We start from the raw sequence: 16,797 nt of genomic DNA, 5'->3' as shown, positions 1-16,797 counted from the left end.
AAAACAATATTTTACTGTTATCAGCGGGACGTTGACGTCACGCTGACGCCCAGATAAGGCGCTTGTCCTAAGAAACCAGACCTTAAGGAAAAAGGGGCACGCTCATTAAACTGTATGTAAGGTGTTCGACTCCGCGTACACGTCCTTGAGCTACTGAAATGGAAGAGCCATCACCTCTGCGGAGGAGCATAATTGTAATGGCATGTCTTCGGATCATCCTCAGTGATGTTTCCCAGACCGTCACCGATAGCATATTGTGCAGCTTTAGTGCAGCTTAAATAAAGTACTACCTACCCACCAATGATGCTAGATTTCGGCGATCAATTGGGAATATTATCTTTCTATTAGTCCACTGTGAGACTCTCCAGTGGTGAATCTAGGGGCGACTGTAACCGAGTGACCTTCTGTCCGAACTACCTGAAGTCTCAAGCCTGTTAGAATATTTGTTTATATATTGATTTATTTCCTATTCAATTGATAGCTTTTTAAAATTTTCAGGATTCCCTTTTTTTCAAAAGCTTTTCAGTCATAGTCATTTTGTTTGATGTCGTTTTTGTCTTAACTAAATTTTACTTCGCTTCAAATTTCGAAAACTTAAAACTCTTGTGTGGTGTTCTCTCGTATGAAAACTCTTGTATAAATTTCGTTATGTTGTAGAAAAATTTCCTCAGATTTCACAGAAATTCGGGTGCATTGTTTTTGCACTTTGAATAATAAAAATAACGGTAGAGAGAAGATTAAAAAAGAAATTGAATATACGTGTAAAATAGAAAAAAAACCTCGAGTAATTATAGGGCAATTATTGGATGTGTGAAACCTATATATTTTTTTTTACATATGGTGAACTTTTTGTAGAGTAAAACAAAATTGCTGCTTTTTAAAAGTAGTGAGTATCGAAAGGTTTGCTTGGAATAATGAAATGAACAATAAGTTAAAGCTTCAAGGTTCCAAAAAATATTTGTCAATGGAAAAAAAAATTAGAAAAAAATATTTTTAAACTGACTATTTGCGTTAAATAGCAGTCTAGAGCCTAAAGACTATTCCTTAAGTAATAGTAAAACTAAAGATTAAAAAAAAAAATTCCTGTATTTCATATAATAAAAAAGTTATATCATCTTATAACAGCTAATTAGAAGTTTAGTTGAAATAAACTTTGAAATTTAATTTTGAAACATCTAATATTTCTGAATTTAAATATTGCTTAAATATAATCTGTTTTTGCATAAATATATTAGTGGGCTTTTGGAAGTCTTAATTTGGAACTTTGTCACTTTAGTTGTAAAGGCAAAAAAGGAAAAAAAAATCATGAACATATAACTACTAGTTGTGGTGGCTCAGTAAGCATACAATTGAAATTTTTTAGTTAATAACTACAAATATATATCTTACTTTTGTATCGAGACAAAATCTTCATCAGCAAATTTCGGGCCGAAACTTCTTAAAAATTCTATTTAACAAACAAAAAAATATAGTTAAGAAAAAATAAGTTAAGAAATATGTTAGAATGAATAATAATTATGAATAAATTTCTTACTGCTAAGAAACTTTAATACCTCGTTAAGAGGCTTTTTATAAACCTGAAAAATCTTGCTCTTTTTTTCACTCAAACTAAATAGTTTAAAGCAGACAAAAAGTGTTAAATCATTATGAATTATTCGATGAAAGTTTGTAAATGAAAATTTATGCAATGAGACAGTAAATAATAAGTTTAAAGTTATAATTATACATTACACTGAGTGTTTTGCAATCACTGCTCTTAATATATTTTTTCTGAATGAAGTTAGCAAAGTATGTACTACATTAAGGATCGCCTTGCGATAAAAAAAAATCGTTATCGAAATATGTACGTCGAATCACTAGTGCGTGTAGAAGAAAAACGTTAAAACCAATTTGATTGCCCGCTGAAACTTGGGTTTCTTAAACGCTTTTCATCTCCTTGCTCGCTTGTACTGTTGTCAAATAGTTCTTGATATCTTTAATCAGCTTCATCTTCCACTGCAGTGACTCATTAGAATTCTATAGCGCTTTCTCCTGATTTAAAGATTAAATTTTTCAACATAATTTTTGACGAGGCTTTTAAAATAAATGTAAAATGTAAGTATTAACTTTTTAAAAATATACATAAAAGGGATCATTATAAAAAGGGGCAATTTTCCTCTCCTTTTGAGGCTAGTTTTAGCCTTTTTTTAAAAAAAAATACTGAAGAGCTCGAAAGAGAGAAATTTATGCATTGAGACAGAGAATTAATGATCTATCAGAATTAATTTCCTTAAGATTTGCGTGGGTGCCTACCTCTTTTTTCCTTGAAAGTACTATTCGTTTTTTATTTTCGTTTTGCTTACAAGATAAGTTTAAGATTTATAGTTCGCACATTATATTTTAAAGTTTAGAAAAAAAATCTTATGATCATCGATGAAATTTATATGCATTCCAACACGCATAAAATAAAGTTTTGTGCATATTGTGCTAAACTAAAAAGTATAGGAGTGGTGCGTATTTTATCTATGTATTTATATGGAAAGTAAAGAGAAGAATGTTAAAACAAAGCTTGACTTACGTTTTGGAAGCACTCTTTCTATCTCTCCGTAATCCTGTGAAATAAAATGACATTATTTACAGTACAGAACAATTATTTAGAAAAAAATGTCGAATATTGAGAAAATGTTTTTGTAAAATAATCCAGAGTTAATAAGTTATTATAAATAAGGTGCCACGCAGTAAAAATTGTATCTTATGTAAATTGTTATTGATAGCCATTTAATAATAAAAAAACCTAAATAGATCATAACTTAAGTTTTTTTCTCTTATATTGCAAATATGATTAAAGTTTATCTCTTTCAAATTTCTCGTTTTGTTGAATACTGCAAACTTTAGGATTGAAAATGTTTACCATTTTCATTTTAATTAAATGCTCAGCATAACAAAATAATAATAATAATATTTTAAAATCCAGGTTTTTCAAGGAGACTAAATGGGAGAAAATAATTTAATTTTTGTCCCACCTAAAATGAAAAATGTGGGATGTATACTTGAAAAACAATAAAGTGGGATAGGGAGATTTTAGGTGGTAACAGAAGTTTATTAAAATGCATTTTTCGCTTAGAAAAAAACAAACTATTTTAACATTTTTAGTCCACCTGAAAAATGTAATTTTGAAAATTTCTGTTTTATTATTTTTATCTTTTTAGTTTAGTGTCTGTTTGTTTTTGTCGTAAAGCGGTCAAAACTTCGATTGCCAATAACGCTAAATTACGATTTTGATTTTAAGAAAGCAATTATAACTTGTATGTTCATCAGTCATTGAACACCAGTTTAAATTTGAGTACTCTAACTAGTAGGGAAGGGGTCAAAATTTTGATTGACAATAACTTCTGCTGACAATATTGTGGGAAAAATTCTGCCAGTAGGGGTCAAGAAAAGATTGAAACATCTATTATCCTATCTTCAGGATATATTTGTGCACTCTGGCTAGTCAGAAAGTGGTCGAAATTTTGTCAGAGATTTCATTTTTTTTGACAATAATTTCTACATGTATAGATCAGAATACTATCTGAACATATATTCTCATCAGATCTGACTCAGTACGGACTTGAGTGCCTTCTTTGTCGTCAGTGAGAGGTCAAAATTTTGAATGAAATATTTCACCCCAACACTGACGAGAGTAAAATTAAAAAATGTGGCGAAAAGAGACTTTTTGAATTTTTTTTATTCGCCTTTGAATTCTCAGCTGTTTTTATATTGTTATGCCTGATATGGTCGACTTCTTATAATTAATAAGATAACTACTGGGTAATTTAAAAAAATCACGTATAGACTTGGAAGGGAAGTGGGGCACATCATAAGGATTAATAATTGCTTGGGAAATATCGTACGCTGCTAGGGGTGCTTCTCTATTATGAACTGTTTCTATGTGTGTCTTCGAACAGATACTTTTAGTTATCTTAATTTTAATGTTTTATAATAAATATTGTCAAAAATTGCCTTTGAATTGGTTCAATAATTTAATTTCAATAATTTAATTTTGATTTGCTGATTAACTTAACTAGCTCGCCAAATACTTAAATTACGTTACGTTTCAGAGGTAATTAGAATGCAATTTTCCGCAATAAATATAAGGAAACCTTAAGATTAATATAATGTAGATAAATAAAAGTACCTCCACACGTAGAAACAGTTCATAACAGGAAAGCATCCCTAGCGGCGTACTTTGACATTTCCGATCATGGGTTCCTATGTAATTTTTATTTCTTATGATGTGCCCTACCTTCTCATCAAGTTAGTACTATGATTTTAGAGTCGCCCTATATATTCACCAATGATTTACCTCAGAAGCTACTTCTCCGAGAAAAGCGTAGCACATCAAGCATTCTAATAGTTGTTGCTCCAGTTCTCGAAGCTCACTAATTGATAAAAATTCATAACAGTATAAATGATAAAAATTTAACAAACTAGTAGATTATCTTATTAATATGATATATAATAAAATACTTACTGTTTTTATATTGTACAATACGTCAATGTTCTATCAAACTGGTATTTTCTGTTCGAATAAATTTTTTGTTGTTGTAATTTTAATAAAAATTTCAATTTTGGTAAAGATGGTTGTTTCTTAATTTATGAACTACATAATATAAATAATGTAAATAATACAAATAATATAAATGTAGTATAAATGAGCTATATATTCAGTTTATTAAATTTTTTAACAAAAAATTTGTTAAAGCCCGTTTTTAAATTTTACACAACTCATAAAATCCGCGGTATAAAAATTAGAAGAAAACAACATTATTTTAGTAATTTTATTTCATTAAAAAAACAAGAATTCAAAATTAAAAATCGAATGTACGAATTCTACAAATTACAGGTATGTTAATTTTAGTGTTTTATCTGCTATACCAATATATTCCATAATTATATGAGTTTCAAAGTCAGGAAATTTGGCAAGCCGATCGAAATGTAATGAAGTTTGTGAGTGTTCATAAAATAAGTCGCATATTCTTTCAGTCCAATGAACATTTCAGTTGCCATTCTTGAAAAATAGAAATTGAAAACAGCATACTCATCATAACGATATTGATTAAAAGACCACATCCGATCACCCAGAATGCTTCAATAAAAGTACCAGTCTATTTTACTCGGTACCTGAGTGAGCGGAACCCATTCATAAGAAGAAAAACACCTCCAAATATCATAGATCTAGCTTAGGCTAAATAATAATTTTAATAATTTCACTAGATATGATTAGTCCCGCAGTGGTCTGATTGTAAGACATGATTCTCAGTAGATCACGGAATTCAATCATAACTGGCAACGGTCAGAGAGTGGGTGACCACTTTGATCAGTCTGCATAGGACCGAGGGTGTGCGGTACCTCGGTCCTTCACAGGCTGATCGCTCTTCGTTAGGCTGTTCTACGGTAAAATGCTTGATTTCGCACACAAGTCGTCAGGTTAACAATGCTGGGAAGCCATTCCAATCATAGGATTAAAAATGTGATAACATGCCTCTGTATCAGCCTCAGGATTATTCCCCAGACTGTCGCTTATTGGCCAATGTGCAGTTCTAATGTGACGTAAATAAATTAATACTACTGGCGTGATTTATATTTCACCCAGTGAATTTATAAATGCCGTAATAAAAACGCGAGGAAAAAATGGTTTATTTTGAATAACGTTCATCTATTTCATGCTTACTAGCATAAATAAAATAAAATAAATAAAATAAAATAAAATAAAATAAAATAAAGAAATATTGAATCTTTCTTATTGCAGAATCGTTTGAAGTTCCAGGATCAACTAAATGCGCCATGCTTTAGCCAATTCGTAGTATGTCAACTATTCGAATCACGGTATCTAATGTTTTATTTTCGTTCTACCCGAATGCCGTATCTTCAAGTTAGCTTTTTCTCTCCACATTTTAAAGGTCTGAAATCAGAGGTATCCAAATTATAAAAAAGTCTTTTCGGGTGTCGTATTACTTAATATACAGTCTCATTATACTACTTATAAATAAATTTAAAGTCTGCACTTCGAATCTTTAAAATCGCGTCATATTACGTAAGAAATCCTATCATTATCTAAGAGTTATTTAGTATGCAACTTTTTCATCTTGTGAACTTCTTCAAAACATCGATTCTCAGGCGAAGATATGGGTTAAACTGTGTTCTGAAAGTGGTAAGTAGAATCGAATCAAATGATTCTAATTTGTTTAAATTTAACATCTCAATAAAAAGGAATGTTTTAATCCAAAAATAATACAACTTGAACATCTTTGAATTACAATTTTTAATAAAATCATTCAAATAACTTAAATTAATCGCTTAATTCGAATAACTTTATTATTAAATTAAGTGTTTTTCTTTGAAATTACTGCTGGTTAATGAGTCGTATGTCTATACCAATTATTGCTCTATTTTCTGTCAGAATTAAACGCTGATTCATTCTTGTTCTTTGAAATGTTCAAACTGCATTTTAATTTATTAATTTTAAAATGCAATGGAAGGATTTCGACAAGCTTAAGTGAACTAATTAGTTAAATTTTAATTGCTAGTGATTCGTTTAGCACAAATATAGTTATTTGTATAAATTNTGGAAGCACTCTTTCTATCTCTCCATATTCCTATGAAGTGAAATGACATTATTTAGAACAATTATTTAGAAAAAAAATGTCGAATATTGAAAAAATGTTTTTGTAAACTAATCGAGTTTATTATAAATAAGGTGCCACGCAGTAAAAATTGTATCGGATGTAAATAGTTATTGATAGCCATTTAATAATAAGAAAACCTAAATAGATTAGAACTTTTTTATATTGCAAATATGTTTAAAGTTTATCCCTTTCAAATTTCTCGTTTTGTTGAATACTGCAAAGATTTAGAAGTGAAAATGCTTACCATTTTTATTTTAATTAAATGATCACCATAATAAAATAATGATAATAAAAGAAATATTTTAAAATCCAGGTTTTTCAAGAAGATTAAATGGGAGAACATAATTTAATTTTTTTCACACCTAAAATGAAAAATGTGGGATGTATACTTGAAAAACAATAAAACAAATTGGGAGATTTTAGGTGGTAACAGAAGTTTATTATCATGCATTTTTTTCTTAGCTCGCAAGTTTGAAAAAAAATGCTTTAACTCTTATAGTCTATCTGAAAAATGTAATTTTTAAAATTTCTGTTTTGTTTTGTTATTTTTATCTTTTTAGTTTAGTGTCTGTTTGTTTTTGTCTGTTGTCGGTCCAAACTTCGATCGCTAATAACGCTAAATTACAATTTTGATTTTAAGAAAGCATTAATAACTCGTATGTTCATCAGTCATTGAACACTAGTTTAAATTTGAGTTCTGTAACTAGTTGGGAAGGGGTCAAAAATTTTTGATTGGCAATAACTTCTGCTGACAGTATTATGGGAAAAATTCTACCAGTAGTGATCAAGAAAAGTTTGAAACATCTATTATAATATCTTCAGGATGTATTTTAGCACTCTAGCTAGTCAGAAAGTGGTCGAAATTTTGTCAGAGATTTAATTTCTTTTGACAATAATTTCTACTTGTATAGATCAGAATACTATTTGAACATATATTCTCATCAGATCTGACTCTGTACAGACTTGAGTGTATTCTTTGTTGTCTGTGAAAGGTCAAAAGTTTGAATGAAATATTTCACCCCAACACTGACGAGAGTAAAAATAAAAAATGTGGCAAAAAGAGACTTTCTTTTAAAATTTTTTATTCGCTTTAGAATTCTCAGCTGTTGTTAAATTATTATGCCTCAAATGGTCGACTTCTTATAATTAATAAGATAACTACTGGGTAATTTTAAAATCACGTGATAGACTTGGAAAGGATGTAGGGCACATCATAAGGATTAATAATTGCTTAGGAAATATCGTTCGCCGCTAGGGATGCTTCGCTATTATGAACTGTTTCTATATGTGTCTTTGTACAGATACTTTTAATTATCTTAATTTTAATGTTTTCTAATAAATATTGTCGAAAATCGCCTTTGAATTGGTTCAATATTCATAATTTATTGATTTGCTGATTAACTTAACTAGCGAGGCAAATCCTTAAATTACGTTACGTTTCAGAACTTATTAGTATGCAATTGTCCACAATAAATATTAGCAAACCTTGAAATTAACATAATGTTGATAAATAAAAGTACCTGCACACGTAGAAACAGTTGATAATAGGAAGGCATTCCTATCGGCGTACGTTGACATTTCCGATAATGGGTTCCTATGTAATTCTTATTTCTTATGATGTGCCCTACCTTCTCATCAAGTTTGTTTTATGATTTTAGAATCGCCCTATATATTCACCAATGATTTACCTCAGAAGCTACTTCTCCGAGAAAAGCGTAGCACATCAAGCATTCTAATAGTTGTTGCTCCAATTCTCGAAGCTCACTAATAGATAAAAATTTATAACAGTATAAATGATGAAAATTTAACAAACTAGTAGACTATCTTATTAATATGATATATAATAAAATACTGATTGTTTTTATGTTGTGCAATATGCCAATGTTCTACAAAACTGGTATTTTCTGTTCGAATAAATTTTTTGTTATTGTAATTTTAATAAAAATTTCAATTTTGGTAAATATTGTTGCTTCTTAACTTATGAACTACATAATGTAAATAATGTAAATAATACAAATAATATAAATGCAGTATAAATGAACTATATATTCAGATTTTTAAAATTTTTTTGCTAAAAATTTGTTAAAGCCCGTTTTTAACTCATGAAGTCTGCGGTATAAAAATTTGATGAAAAACAACATTATTTCGGTAATTATATTTCATTCAAAACAAGAATTTAAAATGAAAAATCGAATGCGAAAATTTTTACAAATTACAGGGATGTTGATATTAGTGTTTTAACTGATATGCCAATATATTCCATAAATTTATAGGTTTTAAGTCAGGTAATTTGACTGGCCAATCAAAATATAGTTAATGGGGTTCGTGAATGTTCATAAAACAAGTCGCATATTCTTCCATTCCAATGAACTTTTCAGTTTTCATTCTGGAAAAGTGGAAGTTGTCAACAGCATATTCAGATTGATATTGATTAAAAGACAACACCTAATCACCCAGAATGCTTAAATAAAAGTACCAGTCCATTTTACTGGGTACCTTAGAGAACGGAACCAATTCATAAAAAGAAAATCACCTCCAAATATCATAGATCTATCTTAGGCTTAATGATGCTTTTAATAATTTCGCTAGATATGATTAGCCCCACAGTGGTCTGATTGTAAGATATCAGTCTCAGTTGATCACGGAATTCAATCATAACTGGCAGCGGTTAGAGAATGGGTGACCCCCTTTGATCAGCCTGTGAAGGACCGAGGGTGTGCGGTACCGCTCTTTGTTAAGCTGTTCTACGGTAAAATGCTTGACTTCGCACACAAGTCGTCAGGTTAACAATGCTGGGAAGCCATTCCAATCATAGGATTAAAAATGTGATAACATGCCTCTGTATCAGCCTCAGGATTATTCTCCAGACTGTCGCTAATTGGCCAATGTGCAGTTCTAATGTGACGTAAATAAATTACTACTACTGGCGTGATTTATATTTCACCCAGTGAATTTATAAATGCCGTAATAAAAACGCGTGGAAAAACGGTTTATTTTGAATAACGTTCATCTATTTCATGCTTACAAGCATAAATAAAATAAAATAAAATAAAGAAACATTGAATCTTTGTTATTGCAGAATCGTTTGAAGTTCGAGGATCAATTAGATGCGCCATGCTTTAGCCAATTCGTAGTATGTCAACCATTCGAATCACGGTATCTAATGTTTTATTTTCGTTCTACCCGAATGCCGTATCTTCAAGTTAGCTTTTTCTCTCCACATTTGAAAAGTCTGAAATCAGAGGTATCCAAATTATAAAAAAGTCTTTTCGGGTGTCGTATTACTTAATATACAGTCTCATTATACTACTTATAAATAAATTTAAAGTCTGCACTTCGAATCTTTAAAATCGCGTCATATTACGTAAGAAATCCTATCATTATCTAAGAGTTATTTAGTATGCAACTTTTTCATCTTGTGAACTTCTTCAAAACATCGATTCTCAGGAGAAGATATGGGTTAAACTGTGTTCTGAAAGTGGTAAGTAGAATCGAATCAAATGATTCTAATTTGTTTAAATTTAACATCTCAATAAAAAGATATGAATTAATCCAAAAGTAATAAAATTCGAACATCTTTGAATTACAATTTTCAATAAAATCATTCAAATAACTTAAATTAATCGTTTGATTCGAATAAGTTTAATGATTAAGTGTTTTTTCTTGAAATTACTGCTGGTAAATGAATCGTATGTCTATACCAATCATTGCTCTATTTTCTGTTAGAATTAAACGCTGATTCAGTCTTGTTCTTAGAAATGTTCTAATTGCATTTTAATTTATTAATTTTAAAATGCAATGGGAGGATTTTGACAAGCTTGAGTGAGCTAATTAGTTAAATTTGAATTGCTGGTGATTCGTTTAGCTCAAATATAGTAATTTGTATAAATTTAAACCATTTTTTATTTACCTTTGTAGAACAAACAATTTATCTTCCATATCATTCAGTTGTTCCAGTTTCTTATAATTACTTTTAGCCAAATCAACTACCCTAAAATATAAATCGTAGAATAACTAACGTATAGTGATAGTTACGTTACAATTCGTTAGCCAAAAACACAAAGCAAATTCCCAGCACACCATTTAATCGTTTAAAAAAATTATTGATTCTAAACAATTTCATGTACAGGGTGTTCTGTTACGAAAACCTTTAATATATAATTTTCGAATTATTGTCAAAATTAAAGTAAAAAATGTACGCAGTAGGAGCTCTAATTTAATATTTAAGCCTAAATATACAGTAACCCTATCGAAATCTGTCCAATTACTAGAAAGGTATGAAAAAAAAATCAAAGCCTGTTTAATTGCCTAACAAAATTTGGAAGAGTATCTGATATATGATTTTCAACTTCTCTTTGTTTCATAATGGCAATCAAATTTTTCCCCCGCAGTTTTCAGTCCAGCGCTCCGCAGTTGTAATTTCTTAGATCGTTATAGTGTTATATCGTTGTGATTCCTAATGTGCTGATTTTATTTTAGTTTAGCTTAAAATAGGAATTTAAAATTATGCATCAATACAGGTCATTTGGAACACCTTGTAATGCATTATATCGTAAGCAAACGCAGCTCGTGTATTCTAGAATTAAGATTTTAAAATATTCCTTTCTTTTAATTGGTAATTTTAACTTTTTATGGGGTAGAAACTGTGCCAAATTAAAAAAAAATATATATAATTGAAAAAGCTTTAAAATGACAAAAACTACTTTTGAAAACTGGCAGAGGCGGCTTCGTAGTTACTCTGTATGTAATCGAAAAAATTTGAAATATCGTCGCTTAGCTTTTTTGCGTCCTGAGTTAGTTCGGTGTTCATGTCTTGAATTTGTTTCTTCATCTTCTGTATCACTCTTTGTCTTACCAGTGAAGAATGCTGAAACAAAAAAACAGAATGAAAACGATTTGTATTGTTGGGCATTTTTTTAATTTCTAAATTTCTCCTTAAAATCTAACCTTAATATTTTTTTAAAAACATTTTTAAAGGATTCCGAAATACATCAGTAAACATTCAGTAGGTCACAAAATTACAATTCAGCTTAGCTATAGTGAATATTAATTACTATAAGCTGTAACACTTTGGTAACTCAAAGCGTCATGGAAGTAGGTCACAAAATTACAATTCAGCTTAGCTATAGAGAATATTAATTACTATAAGCTGTGACACTTTGGTAACTCAAAGCGTCATGGAAATAGGTCTAAAAATTACAATTCAGCTTAGCTATAGTGAATATTAATTACTATAAGCTGTGACACTTTGGTAACTCAAAGCGTCATGGAAGTAGGTCACAAAATTATAATTCAGCTTAGCTACAGTGAATAGTAGTTACTATAAGCCGTGAAACTTTAGTAACTCAAAGCGTCATGGAAGGTCAAAATTACTAGAAGCTATAAAAAAATTCGACTAATCTAAAATTGAATAAAATATTTCTTCTTCTTTCTGTTGTCATTTTCTCAATGAGTTAATGTTTAACATGAGTTAATGTTTAACTTATTTTTTTAAAAAAAGCAAGGTGATATGTAGATTAATAATTACCTCATTTAAAAGAATTTCTGTATTTCTTTCAATATAATCTGAAACATTTTTACTACCACTGACGTGAACTAAAAAATATAAGAAATATTAATTAGAAAACAATGAATGTTTTTAAGTACATTAAACATTATATCAATGTTTCTTAGTGTTAAATAAGACTACATTCTTTGTAAATGTTTGAAAGTTGTATTTTAAATAGCCCGCAAATTAGAAATTGTTTCTGTTACATTAAAAGGGATGGGGCAGTATATTGACAAGCCACCTTTTTTTCTGTAGAGTTGTTTTTAAAATTAGGCACTTTAAAACATAGGTACTTTACAAGTTTCCTGAATTTCCACCAAATAATAGCTTATCAATCGGTTTTCAATGATGGTGAGTGAATAGAGCAAAGACCCTTGCATAACATAAAAAAAAAACGTTACTTTAATTGAAGTTGAAAATGTTCTATATTAAAGTGGTTTTTATATCTGTGAAATTGGATTTGAATTGGAAATTTGCCGGACTCTGCTAAAGCAAATATTCTCTCTCTCTCTTACAATTCTTTTGCAGACGTAAGCAACAGTGGTCCGATGACCATTGGTCTAGAGACTAATCAACATACCAAACCAATAACGATATAACTTGATTAAAGAATACTTTATTGGCTTCAAAAATATGCAGATTGAAACAAACGTCGACATGCACTCAAAAATAAAAGCCAATTTTCAAGACTTGTTGGACGTGAATGAGAAAAAAACCAAATGTGATTTGAATTATAAAACCTAAAGTTGCCAACGAAAAATAGAAAATAAAGGTGAGAAACAAAAATAGAAAAACCAAAGAAGCAAAGAGAAGCGCATTAGGTTAAAATGCATTTCCAGGCGCTATGGAGAGGTGGCGAGGAACTAATGTAATTAACAAGAAAATCAGCATTCATGTAAATGAATCAAGAGCATCAAAATGAGCTGATGTGATGGGGTGGATAAAATAGGGTGGGGTATATGCCATATAAATTATTTCCACCCCAGTCACATTGGCTCATTTTGATGCTCTGGAATCTTGATTCATTTATATTAATGCTAATTCCTTTTTTAACGACATTCGTTCCTCGTTACCACCTCTCCATAGAGCGTAGAAATGTATTTTACTATGATTTGCCCCTCTCGGCTACTGCGGTTTCTCTAGTTTTGGTTCTTATCATCCTTTCCCCCATTTTGTAGGCAATTTTAAGTTTTTACTTCAAATAACTTTTGTCTCTTTAAGCGCATTCTACTTTTGAGCGATTGTAACACGTCGACTTTTATTTACATCTGCATATTTTTGAAGTCAATGAAGTTTTTTAAGCAAGTAATGTCTTAGAGCATCAATTTCTTGAGATTATTTATTTAAATAACGATATAATCATTTCTACAATAAGAAAATAACTTCATAAATATTTCCTCAATGAATTACAAATAACTTGGAGGCTTCGCCCCCTGCTCGCTAGCGCTCTCCAACCCCCCGAACTGCTTTCGCAGTTCATTTCGGATTGCTTCGCAATCCGATGCTCGCTTTGCTCGCTCATTGGATACGCTCTTAACGTCTAGCTTTTGTATACTTTTTTGAACACTGAAGTTCCGAAAACTGAAAAAAATTCTAAACCTGTGCATTTCAATATTAATTTGAAATTGCAAACAGTTCACATATTTTTCTTAATCACTCTATTCTAAATTTCAGTTGTTGAGAAAAGTAACTGTTGTAAGTTTTGTTTTAAAGTCTTTCCCACCAGAGGGCTAAAACCATGTGTTTTAAAACAATATGAAATAGTACTGAACGTCGGATGTAAAGCATCGGCTTCGATGAAGATAATTTTGGGAGAATTTTTTTTGATAATTCGGTGAGAATTCACCCGATTAGACATATGATGCTCACTACGTGCTTTTGCGCGCCGAAGCCTATCAATTAAAACGTATTAGGGTTTTATATAACATGGATTAGCCATATGATGCTCACTACGTGCTCTTGCGCGCCGAAGCCTATCAATTAAAAATGAAAACTGTTGCCAGCGCGAGAAAAGAAATATCATCGGTTTTATTGATACATACATACGTACGTATTAGCGTTTCATATAATATAGATGGTATAAATATTCTTACAACTAGTGTTAGTTTAGCAACATTCTTCTTTGTTTATAATATAAATTAATTTAATACACGAGTTAGTAATAATACAAAATATACTTACTGCTTTTGGTTAAATCCAAAATGTAACCAGGATCAATCAAATGGTTTTCCATGTCTTTCAGCGCTTGTTGAACAAGCTTTGCTTCCTTTTCAGCTAAATTCCGTAAACTTCGCATTGTTAATAGGCACGAATCGGCTTTATTAATCTCATTTTCCTTTCTTTTTTTCTGAAATAGGTTAAACGCTGTAGTTATATTTGAACCAAATAATATTTCGTTTTTCATAGTTATTTAAATGTAATTTTGCTTCTGTTTTTATCGTATGTTAAATTAAATCCACTAAAAAACATGTTAAGTTTAGACACCAAAACTCCAACATGTTAAGTTTAGCTAAAATTTTGCTACTTAATTATAGCTGTAAAATATTTTATGTCCCAAGCAGTGCTTAAAAACCTCTTATATTGTGCAATTTTTGTTGTTGTTCTTATTGTCACTTAGACAAACCAAGCTCTAGAGCCATTGGCCTCGCGAATTAGGTCAGGAATGTGCGCTTTTCGCTTGACAAGAGAAGACTGCAAGGGTCAAAGAACGTCTTGGCTCAGAACCCCACGAATGGATGGCAGGACCACTCTTTTAAGAGGCTACTTCCTTAATTTAAACGTAGATCTGAAGGGGAAGGAAATTTTCACCAGATCCCAGTATCCACGGTACTGATCAGTAACCGACCACAGGACTATCGATTCCACAGATTTTGCAAGCACGTTTATTATGGGGCGTAACTACCACTACGATTATTGAACATCAATTCACTGGTATATAAGATATGCTAACATGATTCAATGTTGAGGTACCTTGTGATAGATGAAGGTTGGCATTGTCAATAACTCCGCCCCCCACATTGGTGACTTGCGGACGTGATCGCTCCTATCTTGACAGCAACGCCCACTTCGATCTCGATCTGGTAACACCTACTTCGATGGATGGTCCACATTGCACAGCTAACCTGCTACTTGTGACTGCGACATTATCCACCTCCTCACGCTGTTGCAACTCAGTCTCGTCTCGATCATACACAACGTCAGCTGCATACACTCGACTGCTAAATGCAACACAGGAGCGACACGACCGTGAAGTTAATACACCTCTCACATTCTACACTAAAAAAAACCCCAGTGACCTTAATCCAGCTCTCCCGGTTTTTCAAAAAACAGCAACTAGTGGTATCCGTTCATCGAATTCTATTCACGATAAAATTGTGGTAGGGGAGTATTGTGGCGTAACTACCACTACGATTATTAAACATCAATTCACTGGTATATAAGACATGCTAACTTGATTCAATCTTGAGGCAGCTTTTGATAGATAAAGATTGTCATTGTCAATAACTCCCCCCCCCCACAATTACTTGTTCGGATTCGAGGATTGAACCCCGGTCCTTCCAGACTAGAGTCTGATTCTCTACCCACTGGCTACCCATTGGTGATAAATTTAGTATGTTAATAAATTATACTTTTATTGTCATCAAGTCAAAGCTTTAGTTGAAATTTTTGATATCAAGCTAATTAAAAAGTTATCAAAATTTCGATTGTAAGACTTTTCTTCACAAACAGACACGAAAGCTATTTGGACAATTACAAGGTGTCTGAGCTTACATTTTGATAGTTTTTCTTACATTTAAACCAATCTTTTATTGATAAAAATTCTTTAAACATTATATGGGATGTTTTTTAATTCCTACTATTAGCTCACACTCTCCCAATATTTTGTTCAAATTTTCAATCGTTAATAAAATACTCTTTATTCATCCACTCAACTTCAAATACATTTTTTTTTAAAACTTGTAGTGGATGACACTTGATGTTAATGCAGTTTTTTCAAATATTAATTCATTAATTAAATAGAGATGAGTGAAAAACGAAATGGAATTTTCTGATTGGTTAAGCGTTAGTCATTGTTTTAAATTTTACTCAGTTTTTCCCATGTTTCAAAAATAACATCAGTGATAGTTTCTAGCTTATAGCTCTATTTGAACAAAAAAATAGTTTATTGCGTTCATTTAAATATTGAATTATTTTATATTCACTGTGTCAGATAAATTCAATAAAGAACATTACGTGGTAGCACGTGTGGTCCACGTTACTTAATTTATACTTATGGATGGTGTTTTCAATAGAAATGTAAACAATAACAATCTCGAGCTCGGGACCTACTCTAGTTCCGGTTAAAAAGTTTGCAGCTGCTTACTACATGTTATTCTGATAGGCGATGTTTTTAAACGGATAATTTTGTTTTCAATAAAAGAAATAAACTAGATAATTTCTGAGCTCAAATCTGCCGTATTTCATAAGATATTAATGTTATTATGTAATTCTGGGGAGTTTGGAGTGAAAATTTGTTTTAGTTATTTTGTTATTTATTATTAAAAAAGGTGACATGGTTGCTAGATTTTGAATAACTCGCTTTTTTGGCAGTCTTGATTTGGC

General features: G+C 30.9%; 2 protein-coding genes across 2 annotated transcripts in view; one reads left to right on the top strand and one right to left on the bottom strand.

The window, feature by feature from the left end:
* Nucleotides 1–16,797, bottom strand: part of LOC122269649 (putative autophagy-related protein 11) — a 30,509-nt gene that overhangs the window by 11,899 nt on the left and 1,813 nt on the right. The window contains exons 2-8 of the mRNA XM_043043733.2: nt 14,377–14,542; nt 12,175–12,242; nt 11,351–11,514; nt 10,558–10,638; nt 4,325–4,400; nt 2,558–2,591; nt 1,390–1,447 (exon numbers count right to left, since the gene is read on the bottom strand). Coding sequence (XP_042899667.2) covers nt 1,390–1,447; nt 2,558–2,591; nt 4,325–4,400; nt 10,558–10,638; nt 11,351–11,514; nt 12,175–12,242; nt 14,377–14,542 — 647 coding nt within the window. The remainder of the gene's footprint in view (nt 1–1,389; nt 1,448–2,557; nt 2,592–4,324; nt 4,401–10,557; nt 10,639–11,350; nt 11,515–12,174; nt 12,243–14,376; nt 14,543–16,797) is intronic.
* Nucleotides 9,836–16,797, top strand: part of LOC107441659 (5' exonuclease Apollo) — a 61,624-nt gene continuing 54,662 nt past the window's right edge. Inside the window, exon 1 of the mRNA XM_071177761.1 lies at nt 9,836–10,128. The gene's annotated coding sequence lies outside the window, so the exon portion shown is untranslated. The remainder of the gene's footprint in view (nt 10,129–16,797) is intronic.

This window comes from Parasteatoda tepidariorum, chromosome 2 (genome assembly GCF_043381705.1).
Source record: "Parasteatoda tepidariorum isolate YZ-2023 chromosome 2, CAS_Ptep_4.0, whole genome shotgun sequence".
NCBI lineage: Eukaryota > Metazoa > Arthropoda > Arachnida > Araneae > Theridiidae > Parasteatoda > Parasteatoda tepidariorum.
This window is presented reverse-complemented; position numbering and strand designations above follow the sequence as displayed.